We start from the raw sequence: 22,820 nt of genomic DNA on the forward strand, positions 1-22,820 counted from the left end.
ATATGAAAGATATGAAATAGGAGTTACATGAGTAGGGAAAGGTATTTCAAGCCAAAGGACTAGCATGAGCAAAGTTTCCAATGTGGAAGAAGTACTCTATTCTCACTTATTCCAGATACTTAAGTAGAACACAAAGTAACTGAAACATAGTACACAATGAGGCTAACTAAGCAGTAGTAACAATAACTAGCTCCTACTGAGTGCTTTTTAAGGTGATGTGTCAGCCACTGTTTTAATTTTATGAGACATTACCTCTTCTAATGCTCAGAGTTATTCTATAAAGTAAATGATAGACCTAATATATGTGACCTCATAGGTCACAACATATTTTGGTTTTCATCTTAAGAGCAATTAAAAGTCATTAAAGTGGCTTAAGCTGTGGGTAAGAATGAGTAGGTTGCCTTATATCCTGTGTGATTTCAAAACGAGAACTCTGCCTGGATATACAGAATGAATCGTAGTAGGTTCAGAGTAGCTGTAAGACGACCAGTTAGGAGGCAATTCAAGTAATGCAGGCCAAACATGCTGATGGTAGCTTAGATTTAAAAGGTGGTGAGAAGCGAAGATAAGTGGACAAGTTTGAGAGATGTTTGCATGGTAAATTGACAGGCAATAAATTGACAGGGAGGGAGGGAAGGAGGGGGGGGAAGAGAAGGAGGGGGGGGAGAGATAATATGAATGAATTAGAGAGAAGACAGTGTCTAAGATGAATTCTAGGTTACTAGTTTGGGAACCAGGGTGATGGTGTTGCCATTTACTGAAATAGGATGATGCTTTGAATAAACTGGAGGTTAAGCCGAAACCGGTTTGGCTCAGTGGACAGAGCGTTGGCCTGCGGACTGAAGGGTCCCAGGTTCGATTCCGGTTAAGGGCATGTACCTGGGTTGCGGGCACATCCCCAGTGGGAGATGTGCGGGAGGCAGCTGATCGATGTTTCTCTCTCATCGATGTTTCTAACTTTCTATCTCTCTCCCTTCCTCTCTGTGAAAAATCAATAAAATATATTTAAAAAACAAAACAAAACAAAACTGGAGGTTAATAAAAACTTGTTAAAGAGGAAATTATAACTCCTGTACTGGCAAGTATCGAATAATAATAACTACAATAAAAACCCATATATATTTGCCTGCAATCATACACTGCCATACTAACATGCCTTAAATAAAAAATAATGCTTCAGGCCCTAACCAGTTTGGCTCAGTGGATAGAGCGTCAGCCTGCGGACTGAAGGGTCCCAGGTTCAATTCCAGTCAAGGGCATGTACCTGGGTTGCGGGCACATCCCCAGTAGGGAGTGTGCAGGAGGCAGTTGATCGATGTTTCTCTCTCATTGATGTTTCTAACTCTCTATCCCTCTCCCTTCTTCTCTGTAAAAAAATCAATAAAATATATTAAAATTAAAATATATTAAGCCTGTTTCACTTAAAAAAACAAACAAACATGCCTCTTATTTAAAAAATAAAAAAATAATGCTTCAGCCCTGGTCGGTGTGGCTCAGTTAGTTGGAGCATCATCCTGTGCACCTAAAGGTTGTGGGTTCGATTCACAGTCAGAGACACATACCTAGGTTGCAAGTTCAATCCCCAAACAGGGCACAAATATGAGGCAACAATCTATATTTCTCTCTCACATCGAGATCTCTCTCTCTTCCCCTCTCTCTAAAATCAATAAGCATGTTCTCTAGTGAGGGTTAATAATAATGGTGATGATGCTTTATAGTGTCACCACTATATGGTCTTCTGAAATTCTAGGATAAAATATGAGAAAAGGGAAAAAAATACAAGACACCAAGAAAATGTTTTTTGACATACACAAAATTAAAATGCAAAACATGATTACATCGCCCTGACCAGTTTGGCTCAGTGGATAGAGCATCAGCCTGCGGACTGAAGGGTCCCAGGTTCGAATCCAATCAAGGGCATGTACCTTGGTTGTGGGCACATCCCCAGTAGGGGGTGTGCAGGAGGCAGCTGATCGATGTTTCTCTCTCATCGATATTTCTAACTCTCTATCCCTCTCCCTTTCCTCTCTGTAAAAAATCAATATTAAAAAAAAACAACAACATGATTACAATTTCCCTCCACTGATCAGTAAAGTCTTACAGAGATTTAGAAAAATTTTTTTTCAAGATATGGCAACTTTATTTCTAATATGTGGTTTACTTCTGTACTTTTCAACCACCAAAAAGGATGGGATTCACTTAATCAATCAAAAATCCTCCCACTATCTTATACATAGTTTGCATAATACACCTCTCTCTCTCTCTCTCTCTCTCTCTCTCTCTCTCTCTCTCTCTCTCTCACACACACACACACACACACATAATTAAAAGTATTATATTTATCTTTAAAAGAAAAACAGATAAAAGACAGTGATTCTCCCCACCCCTGGCAAAATCTGCGAATTAATGACCAAAGTAAAATAAAAGCATATAACTGGGATTTAAGTCAAAAGAGCAAGTTATTAACTATGATTTCAGTAAAGTCACTTGTCCCTTCTGAGCCTTAGTGTTTTTATTTAACTTCTAAAATGTAAATAATACTCAGGTTTTCTTGTGGGAATTACATGAGATAGTGAATTTTAAATCTCTATAAAAACAGTACTCACTATAAATTTTTTAAAAATCCAACATTGCAAGTAGAATGCTCAGATCCACATTAATTATCATATCTACTGTTTGTATGGCTTTCTTAAGATGGCCAATAAAAAGGAATAAGACAGACATTTGGCTTCCATAACACTAAACAACTGTAATATGCCACAAATTTAAAATTTCTATAGAGGAAATCGGTCAATCCTGAGAAATACTGTCGGCTCTGAAGAAGTTAATGTCCCATCAAATCCGTTTTTCTATATGAGACTGCATTCGTTGAATACATACTTATAAATCAAAAGTACTCTACAAAGGATATTAGCTATAATGTTAAATATTGAATTAGACCTTTGTTTTTAATCTAAGACTATTACATAGTTTTAGATTAACACAGTTTAACATAATTTTTAAATACTTTGAGGTAAAATATTCACAATTTAAATCTGTTCTTTGCTGTAGCCTCAGCTCCCAAAACAAGGCCTGTATTAAAGTCATGCCAATGAAAATGGATGTTACAGAAGAAAAGACCAGTACTGTTTTAAATAAAATCCAAGTCACTCCAACACTTAAGTAAATGAAGCCTGTATTCTCCTCCAAGTGCTCAGACATAGGGATGGCTGTACGTCCTGCCAACAAGCAAAGCACCATAAAGTGTCGTAACGTGGTTTAAAATTGTCAAGTACCTTACAGAACAAGTAGTCCAGCTGTTTCATGTTCTATCTTGGATATACTTATATTTAAGAATGCAAATTTTAAAATAGACTATCTATTTAAGTCTGTCTGTTTAATTATATCACAAATATACTTTAAGTCTTCAAAAGCCTCTCTTGCTTAAACACTAGGAACTTTTATTTCATAATGCATGAAAGAGATTCTCTCTCATGTTGGTTTCAACCTCAACAATTCCTAGAAAATAGAATTCAAAATTTACCAGTCATTCTTATTATAGAAGACAGTATATATATCACAAAAAACTTTAATCAAAACTAGCTATATAAACTGGATATGTGCAAACATCCACCTAATCTGATACTATAAGAATGGTATGAAATTTTTTTTGTATGTATAAAGAAAATACTCTGAAAATTTTACTCTTAAATAGAGAAAAGATAAAGGTAAGGAAATAATATAAATCGTATTAATTAAAATTCGTAGTTACAAATGCTGCCAAATTTAGCTGGTTACTCTTTTACTTCTAACAAGAAATGTTCCAAAGAATGTACAAGTAATGCTTTTTAAATCAGTTGGCCATATACTCTATTGCAGTGGTTCTCAACCTTCTGGCCCTTTAAATACAGTTCCTCATGTTGTGACCCAACCATAACATTATTTTCGTTGCTACTTCATAACTGTAATGTTGCTACTGTTATGAATCGTAATGTAAATATCTGATATGCAGGATGGTCTTAGGTGACCCCTGTAAAAGGGTCGTTCGACCGACAAAGGGGTCGCGACCCACAGATTGAGAACCGCTGCTCTAATGTTTTGCTTTTTTACAGTTTGTGCTTTTTATTTTTACACTTGTACCATTTTTTGTTGCAAATTATAGTCTCAATTTATACAGTTTACCCATCATTTAAAAAGATTTCTTTTTCACATTTCCAAGTTACTTTATAAGTTCAGTAGGGTGATTTGCCAGAATTTTCAAACCCAAAATTATATAATTTATTGTCTGATTGGACTTTTTACAGTAATTAAATACTTATAGATTTAAGTACATTATTTTAAAACATTTAAAATGTAAGCCTTTTATTTTACATTAGCCCTAAAAGCATTTGAATCTTTGTAAATCATAGTAATCATTAACAGAGAGTGATCAATTCAATAATCTGAGGAACACAATAGGTTTTCATTTTTCTTTTTTAAAAAATGCCTATAGTGTGATATCAAAATTAGGACATGACATCTTCATTAGGCATGAAATTACTTTACAGTATGTGTTGACTTCCCTATATCAGACCAGTTTAAAAGAGGGTTAACAAACACAAAACAACCAAAGATTGTAATGCCCATACCTAATACTTCCTAAACTGGCTTTGGACTAGTCACCACTTCATCACATATCATTTAATTTTATTGTCTTTTCATTAAAAGAAAATTCTCCCACTCGTTGGTAACATCACATTATAAGTATAACCTCCCGACTGCAGAGCTATAATTTGGGTTTTGACTGCCACTCCTGCTATTCAACTGTCATCTTCTTTATATGATGAAGAAGAGCGTCTTTCTCCAGGTGAGCCTCTGCAAGAGCCATTTTAGCTTTAGCCAATTCCTGCTTAAGAGATTCATTCTCTTCCATGAGCTGAAATGATAAATTTAAAAAATCAGAGAATTTAATCATTTTCAGAAAATATAGACAATTTATATATCAGCTAAAGGTGTGACACTGGGAACAGAAAAATAACGAATGCTGGCAAAGGTACACTTATGCTGAAAACTGCTTTGAGAAGCTATTTGGAAATACCTATCAAGCCCTTAAAAATGTTCATAAGTACTGACCCAGCAATTCAAAACACTAATTAAAGCCTACTTTCGAAATCTAGCAGTGAATTAGTCTAACTTTAGTTTCCCTGGACCTCTGTGGCTTTAGACACTGCGGACCTCTCTTCTCCTTCCTACGTGTCTCTCCTCTCTGCCTTTTCTGCCACAGCTCTTTCATGTTTATCCCTCCCACATATGGACTTTTTATCCTCTCCTCCACTATGTAGGAACCCTTAAATTTTAATGTTCTGTTAGCTTCCATAATTGGTCATCTTCCTTTATCACTGAGTCATTCTCTTAGGTCATCTCATGTACTCCTGTGGCCTGATCCACTATCAATCACTCTCGAGCTTCAGACCCACATTGTGAATATCTTATTAGATATTTTTATCTAGATGGCTAATAGGTCTCCCCTCCTCATTAAGACTCCGTTCAGGTATTTTATCTTCTTAGGACTGTTTCTTAACCCCTACTTATGAAGATTTGATAAAACTAAGTACTTTCTTCCCAGAAAAACGCATTTACTAATACGTGAAAATATTTGCATTTAATTTCAAAAAGTTCTCAGATTTCTTTGGTACAGCTTAAGAATTCCTGTCTTATAAACCAAGCTGGGTACTTGACTGTCTGTCCTCAATTGCTAGCATAGCATTACACAGTACATGGTAACCAAAATTCGCACACCCCTGTCTTTCCCACTAGTCTTTGAGTTTTTCAATAGAGAAGAGTAGTATACTGTCTAATTCTATATCCTAGCTCAGAGCTGACATCCAACAAATCCTGTTGAACAGATGAAATAGTTCATTCTGTGGTTCTATCATACAAAATTAAACTTCTACTGGACATTTTATTTATAGTGGCAAAAAATAAGAAGCAACTCAAATGTTAACAAATATTAAGAGGAAGGTTTAGAAATGACAGTACATCTGCATCCATATTACTCTGTCATTAAAATAAATATGAAGCATAAGTAGCAATATCCAAAAATAATTGTTAAACAATGTTAAGTAAAAAAAATACAATATATACACTAGAATAACAACTGTTTAGGAAAATTATGGAAAAGAACCTAGGAAGAAAATAAAGTAGTATTAATAGCACTGTATGAGGTTAGAATATATTTAAGTTGTTTTAAATATTTTTATGAAATATTATAACACTTTTGCAACTTAAAAATAAGACATCAAAATGAATGTCATCTAGGAAGTGTTCCTGGATTCCAGAAACCAGAACTCTTTCCACATTTACTCCTCTATCTCCCCATGAGACTACAACCCCTCTGAAGGCTGGGCCTGTCCCTATCTTGCTCAACAGCGTAATCCTCACTACGTGGGGGTTCATGACAGGTACTCAGTAAACATTACTTAGGTAAGTAAATAACTTCTTAATTATTTAGTATCTAACATTTATTTTAATTACTGACACTGAATGAGAATGAATTAGTTTTTCCCATTACCTGTTCCCGAGTGAAGTTAAAGGAGCGCTCGGGAGAGTGAACTGACTGAGAAGGCCAAGGTGTCTCTGGACTTGTCTGAGTGGCTTGAGTGACACTGTGCTGTTCCTTCAGATCATACTTTCCACTGGAAAGCTGCACTGATTCACTTGTGATGTTTTCTTTCAAATCATTCCCAGTGTTAAGCATCTGAGAATCTGAACAAGTAAAATGCTCAGGTAAAACATTTTCAAATACTTGATAAATCTGAATTTTTAATGTGAAAGACGAATTTTAAAATGAATATATATCTATTAGTATGAAGACATTATTATGAAATAGAAAAAACAATAAAGTCAATAAACCAAAAGCTCACTCACTGTAAAGATGAACAAAATTGACAAAACTTTAGTTAGATTGACCAAAAAAAGAGAAAAGAAATTATTAGAATTAGAAATAAAACATGGGACATTACTACCAGCCTTAATGAAATAAAAATTATTATAAAGGAATACTATGAACAACTGTATTCCAATAAAGATAACTTAGATGAAATAGAAAAATTCCTTGGAAGACAAACAACCAAAATAGACTACAGAAGAACTAGACAATGTGAATAGACATATAACAGTTAAAGAGATTGGATCAGTGATTAAAAAAAAAAAAAGCTACCCATAAAGAAAAGCTTTCAAGTGAAGTCTACCAAACATTTAAAGAAGAATGAATACCAAATCTTTACAAACTCTACCAAAAAATAGAAGAGGAGAAATATTGCTCAGGTCATGCTATGAAGCCAATATTACTGATTGTAAAATCAGACAAAACTAAAATCAAAATGTTCATAAATATAAACACAAAAATCCTCCACAAAATATTAGCAAATCCATATATATAAAAGCCAAGCAACCAGAACGATGGAATGACCAGTTGCTATGACTCGCACTGCAGCAGCCAACCAATCCGATCGGGGCCCTTCACCCAAGCCAGCCTGGAACCTCCTCCTTCGCCTCTCCCATCCCGTGGCCAGCCCCTCATCTGGCCAGCCCTGCCCCCAATCGGCCCCCCACCCCCATCAGGGGCAGAGCCGGCTGGCCAACTGCCTGTGGCCTTCTACCCTCCCCAGCCCAGCCCAATCAGCCCCCATTGGGGTGGCTGGCCGGACCCCACCTGTGCACAAATTCGTGTACCAGGCCACTAGTATAAAAATAATTGTACACCATGGCCAAGTGGGATTTATCTCAGGAATGCAAGTTTGACTTACTATCAAAAAGCAATTAGCATAACACATCACATTAACAGAATAAAACAAGTCACATGATTATCTCAATAAATGCAGGAAAAACATCTGATAAAATCCAACGCTTTCTCATGATAAAAACACTCAGAACTAGGAATAGAATTTCTCAATCTGATAAAGGCTAGCTACAAAAAACCCACAGCCAATATCCCTCTACTTAATGGTATAAGACTAAATGCTATTCTCCTAAGATCAGAAATAAAATGTTTGCTCTCACCACTTTTATTTAACAACTAGTAGCCCTGTGCACGAATCTGTGTGCCAGTAGTTCGCTGCGCCCTCCTGTAGCTCTCTGCCAGCTCCCCTACCCCCCACTCATAGCTTGCTGCCCTGCCCCCTCCTGTAGCTCTCCACCTCCTGCTTGCTTGCTGCCCTGCCGGCTCCTTAGCTCTCCACCTCTCACTTGCTTGCTGCCCTGCCCACTCCTGTAGCTCTCCACCTCCTGCTTGTAGCTCGCTGCCCCACCCTCCTGCTGATTTGGTCATGACACAGTCGGTCATTATGCTTCATAGCATAACGACCATTTGCATATTACATCTTTATTATATAGGATGTCCTAAAGGTTTTAGGTAAGACAATTAGGAAAGAAAAAGAAATAAAAGGCTCTCCCTTCCCCTGTCTAAAATCAATAAAATATAAATAAAATAAAATAAAAAGAATTTCTGACCCACTAATGGTACTTATAGTTCTTTTGCAGTATTGTTATAACTTTATTCTTCTTTTAACATATTTTATGTCATTTGATGAGATTTTGGTAGGCAATGAATGCATGCACATATCAGTCCTTCATATTTCACTCTGAAGTAGCTACTAACAATTGAGGAATAGAACACCTAAGTCTATGGACTCAAGCTCTTTCTACTACTCCACACTACCTTATAAGATATAATCCTTACATTAGAGACCTTAAAAATCTTGCTAGAATGAATATAGACATTAAAGCAGAACTAAACACATGGCAATATACCATAAGTAAAAAGGGAAGCTACAGATAACCTTGGAAGAAAATTAACAGTTCTACTGAGGAATAACAAGCAATAAGATTACAGAGGTGGGAAAGTGGAAGACAAATTCCTATACAGGGAGTATAACAGGTCGGTCGAGCAAATGTACAAAAATTGTGGGAAATAAAGCTAGGAAAGAGATCAAATAAGAGACCCAAGTAAGATCAAGAAAGATGTAGGACCATAAAAACTCTCTTGCTTCATTCAAAACACATTTGTAGGATAGGTACTAAATCAACTGTAGATGAGTTATTTCTGAAGTAGAGATCTACACATAGGTAATATTTTATTACAATGTACAGAAAGTGTCTCTCACTCATCTACTCCTACATATGTGCATACATATAATGGTAGTAGGGGTGAAAAGAAACAATCAGCATGTAAATAATTTAATTCCAAATTTCAGTAGGTATGCACTTAAATTGTTTTTCATATATACCTCTGATATGAAAAGAGCCATCGTCATTTCTCTCTACCACAAGATGATCAATATGAATGGCTACAGGAGCTGGTTCAAGGGATATTGTACCACTACGAGGACTGTCATCCTATAGGAAAGAAAAATAGTATCAGCATGTTGTTATTAAAGTAAATGATAAAATCAAGATTATCATTTTCTTAAGACATATTACTTCAGTCAATATTTTTAATGAGTTAGAAATGTATCTTTTAGTTAATACAGAGAAAACTGCCTATTCTATTTTTATATTTTCTAATTTCTATGAAGGATCTCCACATCATTCACTAAAAACACCAACATATTCATTTCAATGCCGGTAAAGTATATATTACAGGGAAGGCATATTCTCAGGCATGAATCCGAAGTTCAGGTAGGCAAAGTTAACATGTATAACATGAAAATGTGAAAATATTTATTGACATACTTTTAAATTTATTTTTGTATTAGAAACTTGTATCTTCATTGGCATCACTGTTGCAACAGTATCATCTTCCAAAAAATGTTGAATATTCGTAAGAGAAGATGTAAGAAACTCAGTGCTAAAGTTTTCTATATGGCATTGCAGAAATCCATTTTTTTCTGCAAGCAAAGAGTGCATTATAGCACCAGGCCCACTTTCAAATCTCAGAGTAATCTCAGGAGAGGATTTGGAATGAATAACAGCTTTATGATCAGAACCTACGGAAAAAGAACATGTAAAAATTGTAACTTGAAGTACTACTCAAAAATGTCACTCTCGTATGTCATTAGAGGTTACAATCATTTTATACAATGGGAAAGCAGTAATAAGGTTTAATATTCACCCTTAATTTAAGTGATAGTTACAGTACTTATACAACACTAGTGGTCCAGTGCACAGATTCGTGCACATTGAAAGGAAATTAATTAGAAGAAAGATTTGTGCGGTAATTACATTACTGCGAAAAGTTATACATCAAAATAGTATATATAATATAGTATTATAAAATTAAAACACGCATGTGATTGGCGCCAGCGTGAGCTTCATATGTATCAATGCCGGTCGGGTGATGAATAAATCGTGATGTGGTTCATGTTGAATGTCAACTAAAACAACCAAATTCACAATCAACAATGACAGATTGAAACACATGTGTGCAAATGACGCCAGCTAGAGCTTTATATGTATCATGCATGCGCAAGTCAACATTTATTTAGTTAGTTAGTTAGTTATTTTAGAAGAAAATGTCTTTATGTCTCCGGAATAGGAAAGTGTTTCTTTTTTTTCTTTTTATTATTATTATTATTTTCTTTATTGATTAAAGTATTACATGTGTGTCCTTATCCCCCCATTATCCCCCAACCCCCTCAACATTTATTTTTAAATTGCTAGTGCGCGTCTTATGTACCAGCCGGTTGGTAGGTCGGACGGTCGGACAGTCTGTCATTTAGCCTTTTATATATATAGATACCATATATAACCCTCACATCCTATTTTATAGATAATTTTATACTGAAATAATGTTCATTTGTCTCTATTTTCTACTTTTTGGTAACATGAAACAACATACCATGATATAAATCTGATATCATATAGACATATACAATACTTTCAACAATCAAGATTTCATAAAAAAGAAAAGAAACATAAATCTGGTATCCTGCATACCTCAGATACTTAAGAGTGTATCTGGATATGTACCTATCTACAAATTTGTAATATAATGGACGATAGTCATGAAAAAACAGTCATGGCATTTAAAGTAAGTGACTACTAAGACATTTCTCAAGAAGTAATGAAATGGCTTTGCATCTTCCCCATTAAAACTGGGTATTAAATATTTACATTTATTAAGCCTTGGCCTTGTTCAAAAAATTTTTAGGTAGCTTACAGGCATATAAATACTTGAGTTCAAAAACAAATTTTAAAACTTTAATAAAGCACATAAAGAACATCCAACTTGCCCTAACCGGTTTGGCTTAGTGGATAGAGCGTCAGCCTGTGGACTGAGGGTCCCTGGTTCGATTCCAGTCAGAGGCATGTACCTTGGTTGCGGCACATCCCCAGTGGGGGGTGTGCAGGAGGCAGCTGATCGATGTTTCTAACTCTCTATCACTCTCCCTTCCTCTCTGTAAAAAATTAATAAAAATATTTAAAAAAAGAAAGAAAAAAGAATATCCAACTAATAAAAGAAAAGTTTCTAGTGGAATCACTGAAGTGAATTGACCCTTCTGGTAACTACTTTGTTTATTTTACTTTACCCAACTCTTAAAAGAACAGGAGGAAACATGCACATGGCATAATCAGATAAAAAGTAAGCAACAGAAAAATAAGAACAGAAGGGAAAAGAAAAAAATAGGTAGGAAAGTTAATAACTCAAAATACATTATTTAAGTTTCTGTATCAAAGGTAGACCAAAAATGAGCTTTCCAGCAACAAAAAGAAAAATACGATCCATTTCGCAATTCATAACACCCATGAGTTAAAAACAAACTAATTGTTCTGGAAAGGAAAAGAGGTATCAATTGTTGAGGAACAAAAGTTATCTGTGCCATGGGTCCGCATAAGAAACCCCACTAATTAAATTCATGAAATGTTTATTTTCCCTCAGCATGAGTGTGAACATGTACTTAGATATGTTAGTATTTCCTATATCAAGAAAAAATAAGTTAATTAACTTGTCTATTCTATATAATAAAAGCCTAATATGCAAATTGACCAAACACCATAACAACTGGTGGAATGACTGGTTGCTATTATATGCACTGACCACCAGGGGGCAGCCACTCAACTCAGGAGCTGCCCCCAGCCCACAAGCCCCACGCCAGCCAAGGCGGGTGCCACTGGGGCCTCCCGATCACCCTGCCGGTCGCCCTTCAGAGGGAGGCGACCGGCAGCAGCAGCGGGGAAATCAAGGTGCGGGGCTGGCTGGCAAGCAGGCTGGCGCCGCCCCCCGGTCACTCTGCCAGTCGCCCCACAGATCGGCCCTGATTGCCAGCCAGGCCTACTGACCCTACCCATGCATGAATTTCATGCATCGGGCCTATAGTTTAAAAATAAGAGCAATTAGAAACAACTTGGTATATGTGATTTCATAGTATATTTTAATGATCTGTACATCTACATATCTATGTCTACACATACACACACACACACCAGATACATACTCCAGGGAGCTGAGAGCTAGAAATAATTATCTTCATTAGTCAAATACCATTCCTCCCTACTATCACTTATGTCATGAAGCTATTACAGTAAGGTCTTCCTATTAAAGGAACCCAAAATCCACATATTATAGAAAAAAAAACACAAGCAAACAAATACAATCTTTGTTCATATGTTAATAATGTTTGAAATGCTAAAGCTAATTTTTTAAAATCTTTTTTAACCCTTTCCCCATACTTTTCCTCTTTCTCTCTCCTTGATTTTTTTGTTTGTTTGTTTGTCTGGGTGTGTGTGTGTGTGTGTGTGTGTGTGTGTGTGTGTGTGTGTGTGTGTGTGTGTGTGTGTGTCCTTCTAGCAAGCAGCTGAGCGAGACAGTTCAGAAAAATTAAGGTATTAGATAGCACCGACTATATAACCCATACATACAAGGCATTTCAAATGGACTTCTTCATTGAAGAACAACAGGAATGCCAAACCGGTTTGGCTCAGTGGATAGAGCATCGGCCTGCGGACTGAAAGGTCCCAGGTTCGATTCCGGTCAAGGGCATGTACCTTGGTTGCAGGCACATCCCCAGTGGGGGGTGTGCAGGAGGCAGCTGGTCGATGTTTCTCTCTCATTGATATTTCTAACTCTCTGTCCCTCTCCCTTCCTCTCTGTAAAGAATCAATAAAATATATTTAAAAAAAAAAAAAGAACAAAAGGAATAAAAGTAATAAGGTATGATACTAAATGAAGTATAAAAAAAGTTAAGAAAATAATTGTGCAACTGGAAATAATCTATGAATGTACAATTAGAAAAGTGGTTGAGTTGTATATAGAACACGGTCTAGGTTCTGAAATTTTATGTTCAAACTTTTTAAAATTTTTGTCCATTGTAAAACCTTTCCAACGATATCCTTAGTTTCCTTCTTTTTGCATGTTATTGGAATTTTACACTTGCTAATATAAAATTCTTGACATTTTTTTTTAGCAGAAACATTGTAAACTACAAGGCGTACACACAGAAAAAAGCCAGGAGCCAATTTTTTCCATAATGGTTTATAGGAAAACTAGAGGCCTGATGCACAAAATTCATGCATGTGTAGGGTCCCTAGGACTGGCCAGCAATCAGGGCTGATCTGTGGAATGACCGGCGGGGCAACCAGGGGGCCCCCGCTGGCACCCGCCTTGGCTGGCCTGGTGCTGCCTGCTCACAGGCCCCGCCCCCGGCAGGGCGATCAAGGGGTGGCGCCAGCCTGCTGTCACCAGTCGCCTCTGTGGGGCAGCTGGTGGGGTGACCAGGGAGCCCCACTGGCACCTGCCTTGGCTGGTGTGGGGCCTGCGGGCTGGGGGCAGCTCATGCATTGAGTGTCTGCCCCCTGGTGGTCAGTGCACATCACACCAACTGGTCGTTCCACCATTCTGTCAATTTGCATATTAAGCTTCTATTATATAGGATAGCAAATTTATCTGCAATTCCCATGATGTGAAGTGATAGCATACTTATTTGATATCATGTAGGACTATATGTATTTCAACATGTTATATATCAGATACAGCATTCTGTATATATGGCAAAGAAAAACATTACAGGGCTGTGATTTGTTAAAACATTTTAAAACTTAAATATTGTCATTTTAAATTCTTAGTATAACTAGTCTATTAAATCATTTCTTCAAATGACTAAAAACCATAAATATCTTTATTTAAACTTTGAAAAAGGGATGGCTTCCTCTTCATACCCTGCATTTTTTTTTTTGTTTATATCCCTCTATGTCCAAGGGAGAGTGTTGATCTTAGAATACAGAACCACAAGAACAGGATACGTGATTTTTCCAAATACCAAGTATTTGGAAATGTTTGCTTATAAACAAAAATGTGGAATATAGAAATTGACACTTATTCTAGTATGGACCTAAATCTGACCTTCTAGGATTACTATATCACTCTTTTCATATAGAAAGAATTCAGTTTTCTCAGGCCCTTATATCCTCAACAGATTATATTTCAAATCAAAATGAAAATAAACTGATGTAAAACAAGTCTCTAATGTAAACGTAATTTTTCTTGAATTCATTTATATGGTAACTAGTGACCCGGTGCATGGATTTGTGCACATTAAAAAGAAATTAATTAGAAGGTGGCCAGTGGGGCAGTACTTGGTAAGATGGGCCAGACATGCCCTGGAGCTAACCTCCCGCAGTCCCTCTCCAGCCAGTCGCACCTGGGGTGGCACTGTGGCTCAAAGGGCATCTACAGAGTAATAAGGGTCCCTCCGGCAGGTAGGGTCCCTCAGCCGGGCCTGCAGGGATTGGGCCGAAGCCAGCTCTCCAACATCCTCCAAGGGGTCCTAGAGTGCAAGAGGGCACTCGGCAAAGTTGCTATCATACAGGGTGTGAAACACAAATGCAAGTGTGCAGTAAACCAGATTCAGGGCCGACAGTGCCCCAGCAACAACATAACCCACGGCTGAAGGTGGAATCACACGGCCCCACGAGGAATTGGGCTCCCTCCTCTCTGGTTTTGGGGTGCATTACCCGAGAACTGCCGCTGCAAAGTCACTGCCACTCGGCAGCTCCTGCGTTGAGTGCCTGCCCCATGGTGGTCAGTATGCATCATAGCAACCAGTTGGACGGGCGGAGGGACACTTAGCATATTAGGCTTTTATATATATAGATGAGTCACAGGTATTAAAAAATAAAAGTTTAAGTCATATTAAAATCTCACCTACTGAACGATTGGAAAGGTAATTCCGAAGACTGATATTGCCTAATTGATCCGGTGTCACTTGGTCTACTTGAAGACAGATTTCTGTATCTTCCCCTCGGATGTGAATCTCCCCATTAACACCAGTAATTTTAAACATCACGACTGACATCTAACAATGATTACATAAATAATATTAGTATACCAAGTAATTAAAACAAAAATTTTAAAAAATAACTCAAGAAACTACAATCTCTAAAAATACAACTTAGGCCTAACAAACCAAATATATACTTGTGATCAAAAGAATGTGGTTACTACATTATTGTCATAAATTTCAGCCCCCTTTCTTCTTACTCAGTCAAGAGAATTTTTTGAACACAAAGACTAATTACATGACATTTTCATGAGAAATTATTTTCATTAAAAGCTGAACATATTTTCCAAATCATCCACAGAATATCTCACTGGGTGAAGAGGCTTAAATAAACCAGTAATACATTTCTTTTGTAGAAAGCCCCTCATAGGAACTACCAACCTTATCATCAAACTATTTCAAAGTATATTTAAATTGAAACTAAAATAAAGGTGAAAAATAAAAGATGAAAAAAGATAGAACCTCCCCTCCTCAATACAAAAAAACAAAATTTTTAAGTGAAATTCAGAGAAAAACAATTCAGTAAGATGAATTTTCAAGAATAGAAAATGAGTTTTCAAGAGAGAACAAAGTGGATCACCCACAATCTGATCATTTTATATATTAATGTCTTAACATGTGAACACATTAAGTTGGCATTTCTCTTCATAGAATTTCTGAAATGATTACCAGGTCATTATGGTTTTCTTGAGCACCCTCTGAATTTGTACTGATGGCATCTGGAGAGGTTTCACCATAATTCTGTAGGTTTGCAGTGGCATTTGCACTATTTGCTGGGTTCTGATAATTTGTACTTGAGTTCTTTTTAATAACTGAAATAATACAAAATAAACTAATAAAATCAGTTTTACCAATAATCCAAAAATGTTTATTTATCTAACCAAAATGGGCTATCCCTTTAACTTTTTCCTAAGCATAGCCTTGTTTAAAAGACAATAAACAAAGAAAAATTAAATTGTAATTAGTTAGCAAATAATAATAACTTCTCACAATAAAATGTTAGAGATACTTAAGCCCTAAACTTAGTCTGAAATCTACCACAGCTGACTTCAGCCTGTGTTCTCCATGCAGGCACGGTGCTTCTGTAACTAGCAGGTTCGTGGTCAGCCAGCGTGGCCCGCTTTACTCTATTCTACCTTGGATAATTCCAGTCTGACCACTTAATTTTTCTTTTTAGTACCCCACAGTAGCTTCTAATGATCTTCTACATGAAGTTAATTCCACTACCATCAATGTAACAATTCTCCACTCTTATCTACCTGCCATACTTTCTCAATGTGCTGTTATTATTTCCATATTTCTCAAATTCTCTGAGGTAAAAGACAATTTTTTTAAGTGTCTGTCACAAATCAATTATTAGAAAATTACTAGAAAAATTAGTAAATTACTAGAAAGACTAGAAAAGCCAAAGACATACAAAACATAGTCTCAATGTTTTTATTATATTTACTACCATATAATAAGCTTCCATGAGCAAATCCTGCTATGGAACTAAGTAGATACAGTCTGGAGTCCTGTCCTAGGACCACATACTTAAGAATCATCATGCTAATTAAGGTCACCTAATCAACATTTCACATATAGAAGTCTCTGTAAGAGTGCTAGTAGCCTTAATGCTATTCTGCTTTATGATCTACTAGAGGCCCGTGCATGAATTCATGCATGGGTGGGGTCCAGCCAGCCCGCCCCAATAGAGGCTGATCAGGCAGGATCAGTCGGGGGGAGGGGACACGGCCAGCTGGGAAGGGCCGCAGGCAGTTGGCCAGCCAGCCCCGCCCCCTGGTCGAACTCCAGGTTGAGGGGACAATTTGCATATTAGCCTTTCATTATATAGGATATACAAATAAATGCTAGGTGTCAGCCACACACAAAAAAGAGAAATATATGGTTAAAAGAAGCATATATAAGATACATATATATAATATAAATGCTTTATTGTATTGTTTTACCTTTTTCCAGAAAACTATCACTTCCATCACTTTCTAACAACTGTTCTTCCAATAACATGCTGTCAAGTGAAATGGTATCCAATGAGGTTTGTGAGGAGCTCCTTTTTATGTTTTTGTAAGATGTACAGTGTGGAACCAGGTTCGGTGGGCAGTGTTCCTTAGGCTTCCCACTGTTAACAAACAAAATTATTAGATCATCACATATGAGGTAAAAAAGTCTTTCTAAAAAATACCTCTAACAAAATAAAAATATGTATACAGTATCCACAAATTTATAAATTATATTTTATAAATATAACCTTAAAGTATTTTCATGTTTTGAAGAACCTGCTCTTCCATGTGTTAATTCTAACAATGCCATATTTGCCATGCAATTTCAGGTCCAAAATACGCTCACACACAAACTCCCCCGCCCCCTCCCAATAGCACACTGTTACCTTAAAGATGACTGTGATTTAAGTGTTCTCACTGTGGGTGCTTCTTCTTTACTGAATTCCAGGTTCTCAGTGAGTGAAGCTGTTTCTGGGAGCAAATCTTCAGCTTTGAAAATCGACTTTATGGTTTCATTTCTTTCACTAGTTAAACTACTTGAAAGCACATTTTGATTACCATCATTATCAAATGACAGCATGTCTGAATGTTCTCTGTAGTTTAAGACACTATTTGAATCTGTATGAGATAATTTCCTTTTGTCCCTTGTTTCTAATCCAATTTGTTCTGAGCCACTTTTGCAAAGAATTCCACTACTTTCATCTTCACTTATTCTCTCTAAATTTTTATCTGACAAATAATCCAGAAAAGAAATACCTTTTTGCAGATTTGTGTCACTAGCTGATTTAAAAAGCAAAGGATCCTTCAAAGGGACATGGCTAAGGTCAACACTCATAGATCTGTTCTCTGACATATGATTAACAGTTACACTTCTAATTTGATTGATACCATTACTAACTTGTTTCCTTTTTGAAGACAAGAATTCTCTGTTTTCTGTAGGCAAATAATCGGGAACTATTGGGTTCACACCTCCAGAAATAGAAGACTTAAGAGTATTTGCTTGTTCCACTGGATGTAGTAAAAGAGCCACTTCTGCACTTTTAAGTAAAATTCCAATGCAAACGGATGTCTGACTAGCAGGACTGCCAGTCACCGCTTCTACATCATTCCTTAAGTTCTCTGAAAGGAGGATAAGTGATTCATGGAGAAAAAGCAAGAACAAATACTGGTAGTGATTGATCTGCATACTGACGTGTTTATGAACATGAACCAGGACATGAATATCTGCATCTGATGAAGAGGAAGATCTTAAAAATGTATCGGAAGATTTCTGCCTTCCATTTGTTAAGGGCTCAGACTCTGTACTGTAATACTCCTTCAAGAGCTTTTTCCGCTTCAATCGGCCAGTCAGATCACTAGATTCACTTTGTGATGTATTTAGAGATATTTGATTACAAGTCTGAAGCTCTTTTTGAGACAGTGCATACCTTGTTGGCTGACAAATCCAGAAGGAAAGAGGGAACGAGTCTACAAAACTTAGTGGTCGTCCTTTTCCGCTTTTCATCCCTTCATAATCTATCCAAAATTGAGAAAAGTACACAGCCCAAACATCTGTGGCAGCAGAAGTTTTAAGAGTGTGTTTACTCAACTTGGGAGTAATATTTCCTTTATAAACTTCATGCATTTTGGTATCTTGTTCATGAGCATGTCTCTGGAAGATTGGATGTAGAAGATTAAAACTGTCACCTGACTTGGGGAAGCTAGTATATGTTTTACTGAAAAAGTCACAATCTTTAAAGTCTTGAAACAAGGCTTCTAGGTCAGAATGTCGACAGTTTGGACAGTGCCTTGTATTTGTGGCAATCATTTCAGAACTCTGAATAGAAATTGCATGTGGTTGATCTTGATGACATTCAGATTTCATTTCAGAAGGAATAACAACCTAGAAAAGAGAAAATATTTTAAAAAAATAAAAATATATTAAAATCCATATAAGATAAAATAATCAAGAACATGACTTAGCTCAGGAATTCTTTTTGATATTACCCCTCAAAATACTAGTTTCCTATCCAGACATAAAATACTCTCCCCCCCAAAAAATCTTTTTATTAAACTGAGTAAAAAGGATTTAAGTGATTTACCACTAAGAAACGCTTGAAAAACAAACATAAGTAATGAATAATGTGCATAGCATACAAATATATTTGCATATAACATATCACAAAGTTAAAAATTTTTTAATTAAATCAGTACTATTAAATGCTTACTATGCCCTGTACATATAAGAAAGTGCCAAGTTTAAAAAAGGAAAAATTTTAAACTGATAAGAACAGATACTACACTTGATCTTAGCCAAAAGGCCGAGAAGCGATAAAAAAAAAAGGAAAAATTTTAAAGATATTTGAGGTTCAAGGAATTTGGAGGATGAATACATGAGTAAATGGAATGACTTGATAGATGTTAATCACTTTTCTGGGAGAAAACAATTAAGAAAATAAACTTAAGTGTATAGGTGCAACTATTTACTAAAATAATTTTCCAGAGATGATTAATCCCAGTGCTTAAGATACATCAAAGAATTCAAAGTGATTGTTTTTAAAACTTTTCATACTCAGAAAATGTAAAGATCATTATATAATTGTATCGTAAATTATAATTATAAATATTACAAAATGTGTTTCTTTATATTGAATATAAAGATCTTTGAAACATTTCTGCACTGTAATTGTTAAGTATTATTAACCTCATTTTACAGAGAATTAAAGGTACATAAATTTAGTCTTCCATCAACACTGAAATTTTCATCCATGCCCAAGTCTATTTACTACACTAAACTGTTATTCTTTTTTTAATTTTCCCTCCATTAAAGTTTAAATATCCAAGAAATTCAGACTACCAGTTACCTGGCTATAATATAAAGCAACTTTCTATTACCTTTGGGTATTAATAATAGAATAAGTGTGAATAAATAATACTTAGATATAATTTTAAAGCTTCATTGTATTATTTACTCTCCTTAAAACAAAATTTTATCAGCTCCGGTGAGAAGTATGAAAAAAATGACTGACTTAAACTTCTACTGATTACCTCCAAATGGATAAGCAATGAAAAATAAATAAAAGAAAGATAAAGAAGCAGGAAAAAGTCTCTTAAAGCTTCTATAACTGAAAACCAAAATTAAAACAAATTTCAAAATCAAAATTAAGATCGCAATGAAGCTGATTTAAATTAAGAACCCCTCTTAAACTCTGGAAATTAAAATGGTGTTAACTTTTCTTCTATAACAATGGTTATGTTCTCATAGGCACTTGTTTATATGGTACCTTTAGCATTAGGCCATCAACTCGAATATCAACATGCTCATCAGATTTTGAATTGTCATTCAACTTGTATATAGCCATAAATTGACTAAGGCTCTGTTTTAAATCCAATAGAAATTGATTTAACCACAGAATACTTCTTTCATCCACAGTAAACTGTAGTGCATTCAGCTGGCTATAAAGGTTGGGAGATGGAACTGTGGAGAAAAAAAATTTTTAAAGATTTTTAATAAACAGATAGTTCTTAACCTTCCCTGAGAACAGAAAAGACATTTTTAACAAGTTTTATTCTTTTTCAATTTAGGTAAAAAGATTTTCAGATGTTCTTTCCAAAATTGAAGTGACACGTGTGGATTGATAGCAAACACATTTAGACAGATAAACACAATTTTTTGTTTCACTAACTAAAAAAATATGTAACTTAATCTAAAACTAGCTATATAAATGGGAAATACTGTTTACATCTATTTTCCTAATGTGATAGTACCAATTAGCAAACTTCAAAAAACCTTATCTTTTTAATGAACTATGACACCAAAGTTGTGATCGTTAATCCCTTATTTCAATAAGGACTTTTACTACCTGAATCTGAATATGAATCCTCCACAATGAAAGAACCAAGTCTTAATGATTAATTTCTTATGAAAGTGGTAAACCAGGCAAATCTTTTTGACAGGAGGGACCACGTGCAGTTTTACTCTCCCCTTGATCCTAAACCTACCATAGTACTTAGTGCAAAGTGAAAACTCAATTATCCCTTAAATGATCAAATGAATACTCTTTTTCATAGCTTCCCAAAATAGAAGAATGCCTAGGAGTTGATAAATGTTTTAGTGCCAATATATGTTCAAGTAATATTTATAATTAGAGTGTATATCAGTTCCTGAAATCCACATATATTAGCATCATAAAAGCCAATATATGTTCAGATCATTTTGATGAAGATATTTTATCCTAAATATTCAGACATATTTACTTCTACCAAAGCAAAGTAGCATATATATATATATATATATATATATATATATATATGTATCTAGAAATTTTAAACTATATTAATTTAAGGAAAATAGGCTCAAGTGGTGGGATACCAGTAAAGATAGCATTATAACAATGTCCTGAATAGGATTTATTTGCCTGCTTGCCTGCCTCCCTCCCTCCCTCCCTCCCTTTCCTCCTTCCCTCCCTCCCTTCTTCCTTCCCTCTCTCTTTTCTCTCTCTCTCTCTCTCTCTCTCTCTCTCTCTCTCTCTCTCAGTCTCTCTCTCTCTCTCTCATTTACTTTCTTTTAGCAAAGATTCACTGAATGGTAACTAATTTTGTGAATTGTGTTAAGCACAAAGAATTAATTTTTAAAAATAGGGTATGGTCCTTTTCTTAAAAAGTTCATAGACCATTACACAAGACAGACATGAAAATAGCAAAATTATAATTCAAGTCCAACAGAGAAATTCAATTGGGATGTAGAGGGGCTTGTCAGAAATAGCAAGGAAGTGGGATGCTGAGAAAGGGAAGAAAGGAGAAGGAATCTCAAGTATATATTAAGTGATGATGACAACCACAGAAGAGACTAGACAGCAAATGTGGTCCTCAAGGCTAGAGCACAAAAGGAAAGGACCCTGACTGAGATCTGAGACAGGAAGAACCCTGGTGCTCTAAGCAGCAGAAAGATCTATATGCAGTTTCTAATGGGGGTCTACTTCTGAAATAGATAATTATGTAGCTATTAAAGTATTTAAAATGAACTTGGAGAAACCTGGGATATGCTCATATAATTAAAAGAACAGGATGTAAATCAAATATGTAAAAGAAGCATGCAATAAAAACAGAACAATACAGAAACCAAGATGGAGGCATAGGTAAACACCGGAAATTGCTGCCTCCCACAACTTCAAAAAAAACAAGGAAAAGACAAAACGGACATCATCCAGAACTACAGGAAGGCTGGCTGAGTGGAAATTCTACAACTAGAAGAAAAGAGAAAAGCACACTGAGACCCAGAGGAGCTGCGGAAGTAAAGTGCAGAGGTACGGAGGCTCGAGCGCGTGCGGAAAGGGGCTGGCACCTGAGGATGCGGCTGTCTTTTTGAATCAGGAGGGAGTCACAAGCTCCCGACTGCTCTGAACTCTGGTTCCGGGAAGTCTCTGGGGACCCAGGACTCATACTGGGAGAAACTGGACTGTCTGGCAGCAGGAAGAACTCAGAACTTGAGGGCGGCTTTCCCTCAGAGGTGCTTGCAGCAATTATCGGGACACTGAGACGCGTGACCCCTTAGGGCAGGACTGAGGACCAGTCATAGCTGCTTGCTCCGCCCTTTGATTCCCTGTGA

General features: G+C 36.1%; 1 protein-coding gene and 1 pseudogene across 11 annotated transcripts in view; both read right to left on the reverse strand.

Moving 5' to 3' along the window:
• Nucleotides 1-4,233: 4,233 nt before the first annotated feature.
• UHRF1BP1L (UHRF1 binding protein 1 like) overlaps nt 4,234-22,820 on the reverse strand; it is an 84,407-nt gene continuing 65,820 nt past the window's right edge. For 6 of the 11 annotated variants that reach the window (XM_036297320.1, XM_036297312.1, XM_036297314.1 and 3 more), the window contains 9 exons: nt 20,497-20,690; nt 17,620-19,115; nt 17,183-17,352; nt 15,903-16,045; nt 15,098-15,248; nt 9,691-9,944; nt 9,246-9,354; nt 6,530-6,723; nt 4,234-4,894 (listed from right to left, as the gene is read on the reverse strand). In XM_036297320.1, coding sequence (XP_036153213.1) covers nt 4,775-4,894; nt 6,530-6,723; nt 9,246-9,354; nt 9,691-9,944; nt 15,098-15,248; nt 15,903-16,045; nt 17,183-17,352; nt 17,620-19,115; nt 20,497-20,690 — 2,831 coding nt within the window. In that variant the 3' untranslated portion in view covers nt 4,234-4,774. Of the gene's footprint in view, nt 4,895-6,529; nt 6,724-9,245; nt 9,355-9,690; nt 9,945-15,097; nt 15,249-15,902; nt 16,046-17,182; nt 17,353-17,619; nt 19,116-20,496; nt 20,691-22,820 lie in introns of those variants that run through there. The other 5 variants (XM_036297319.1, XM_036297318.1, XM_036297321.1 and 2 more) reach the window with 5 other exon arrangements.
• LOC118652416 lies at nt 19,418-19,545 on the reverse strand (annotated as a pseudogene).

The sequence above is a fragment of the Myotis myotis genome, unplaced genomic scaffold (genome assembly GCF_014108235.1).
Source record: "Myotis myotis isolate mMyoMyo1 unplaced genomic scaffold, mMyoMyo1.p scaffold_m19_p_3, whole genome shotgun sequence".
In the NCBI taxonomy this organism is placed as follows: Eukaryota; Metazoa; Chordata; class Mammalia; order Chiroptera; family Vespertilionidae; genus Myotis; species Myotis myotis.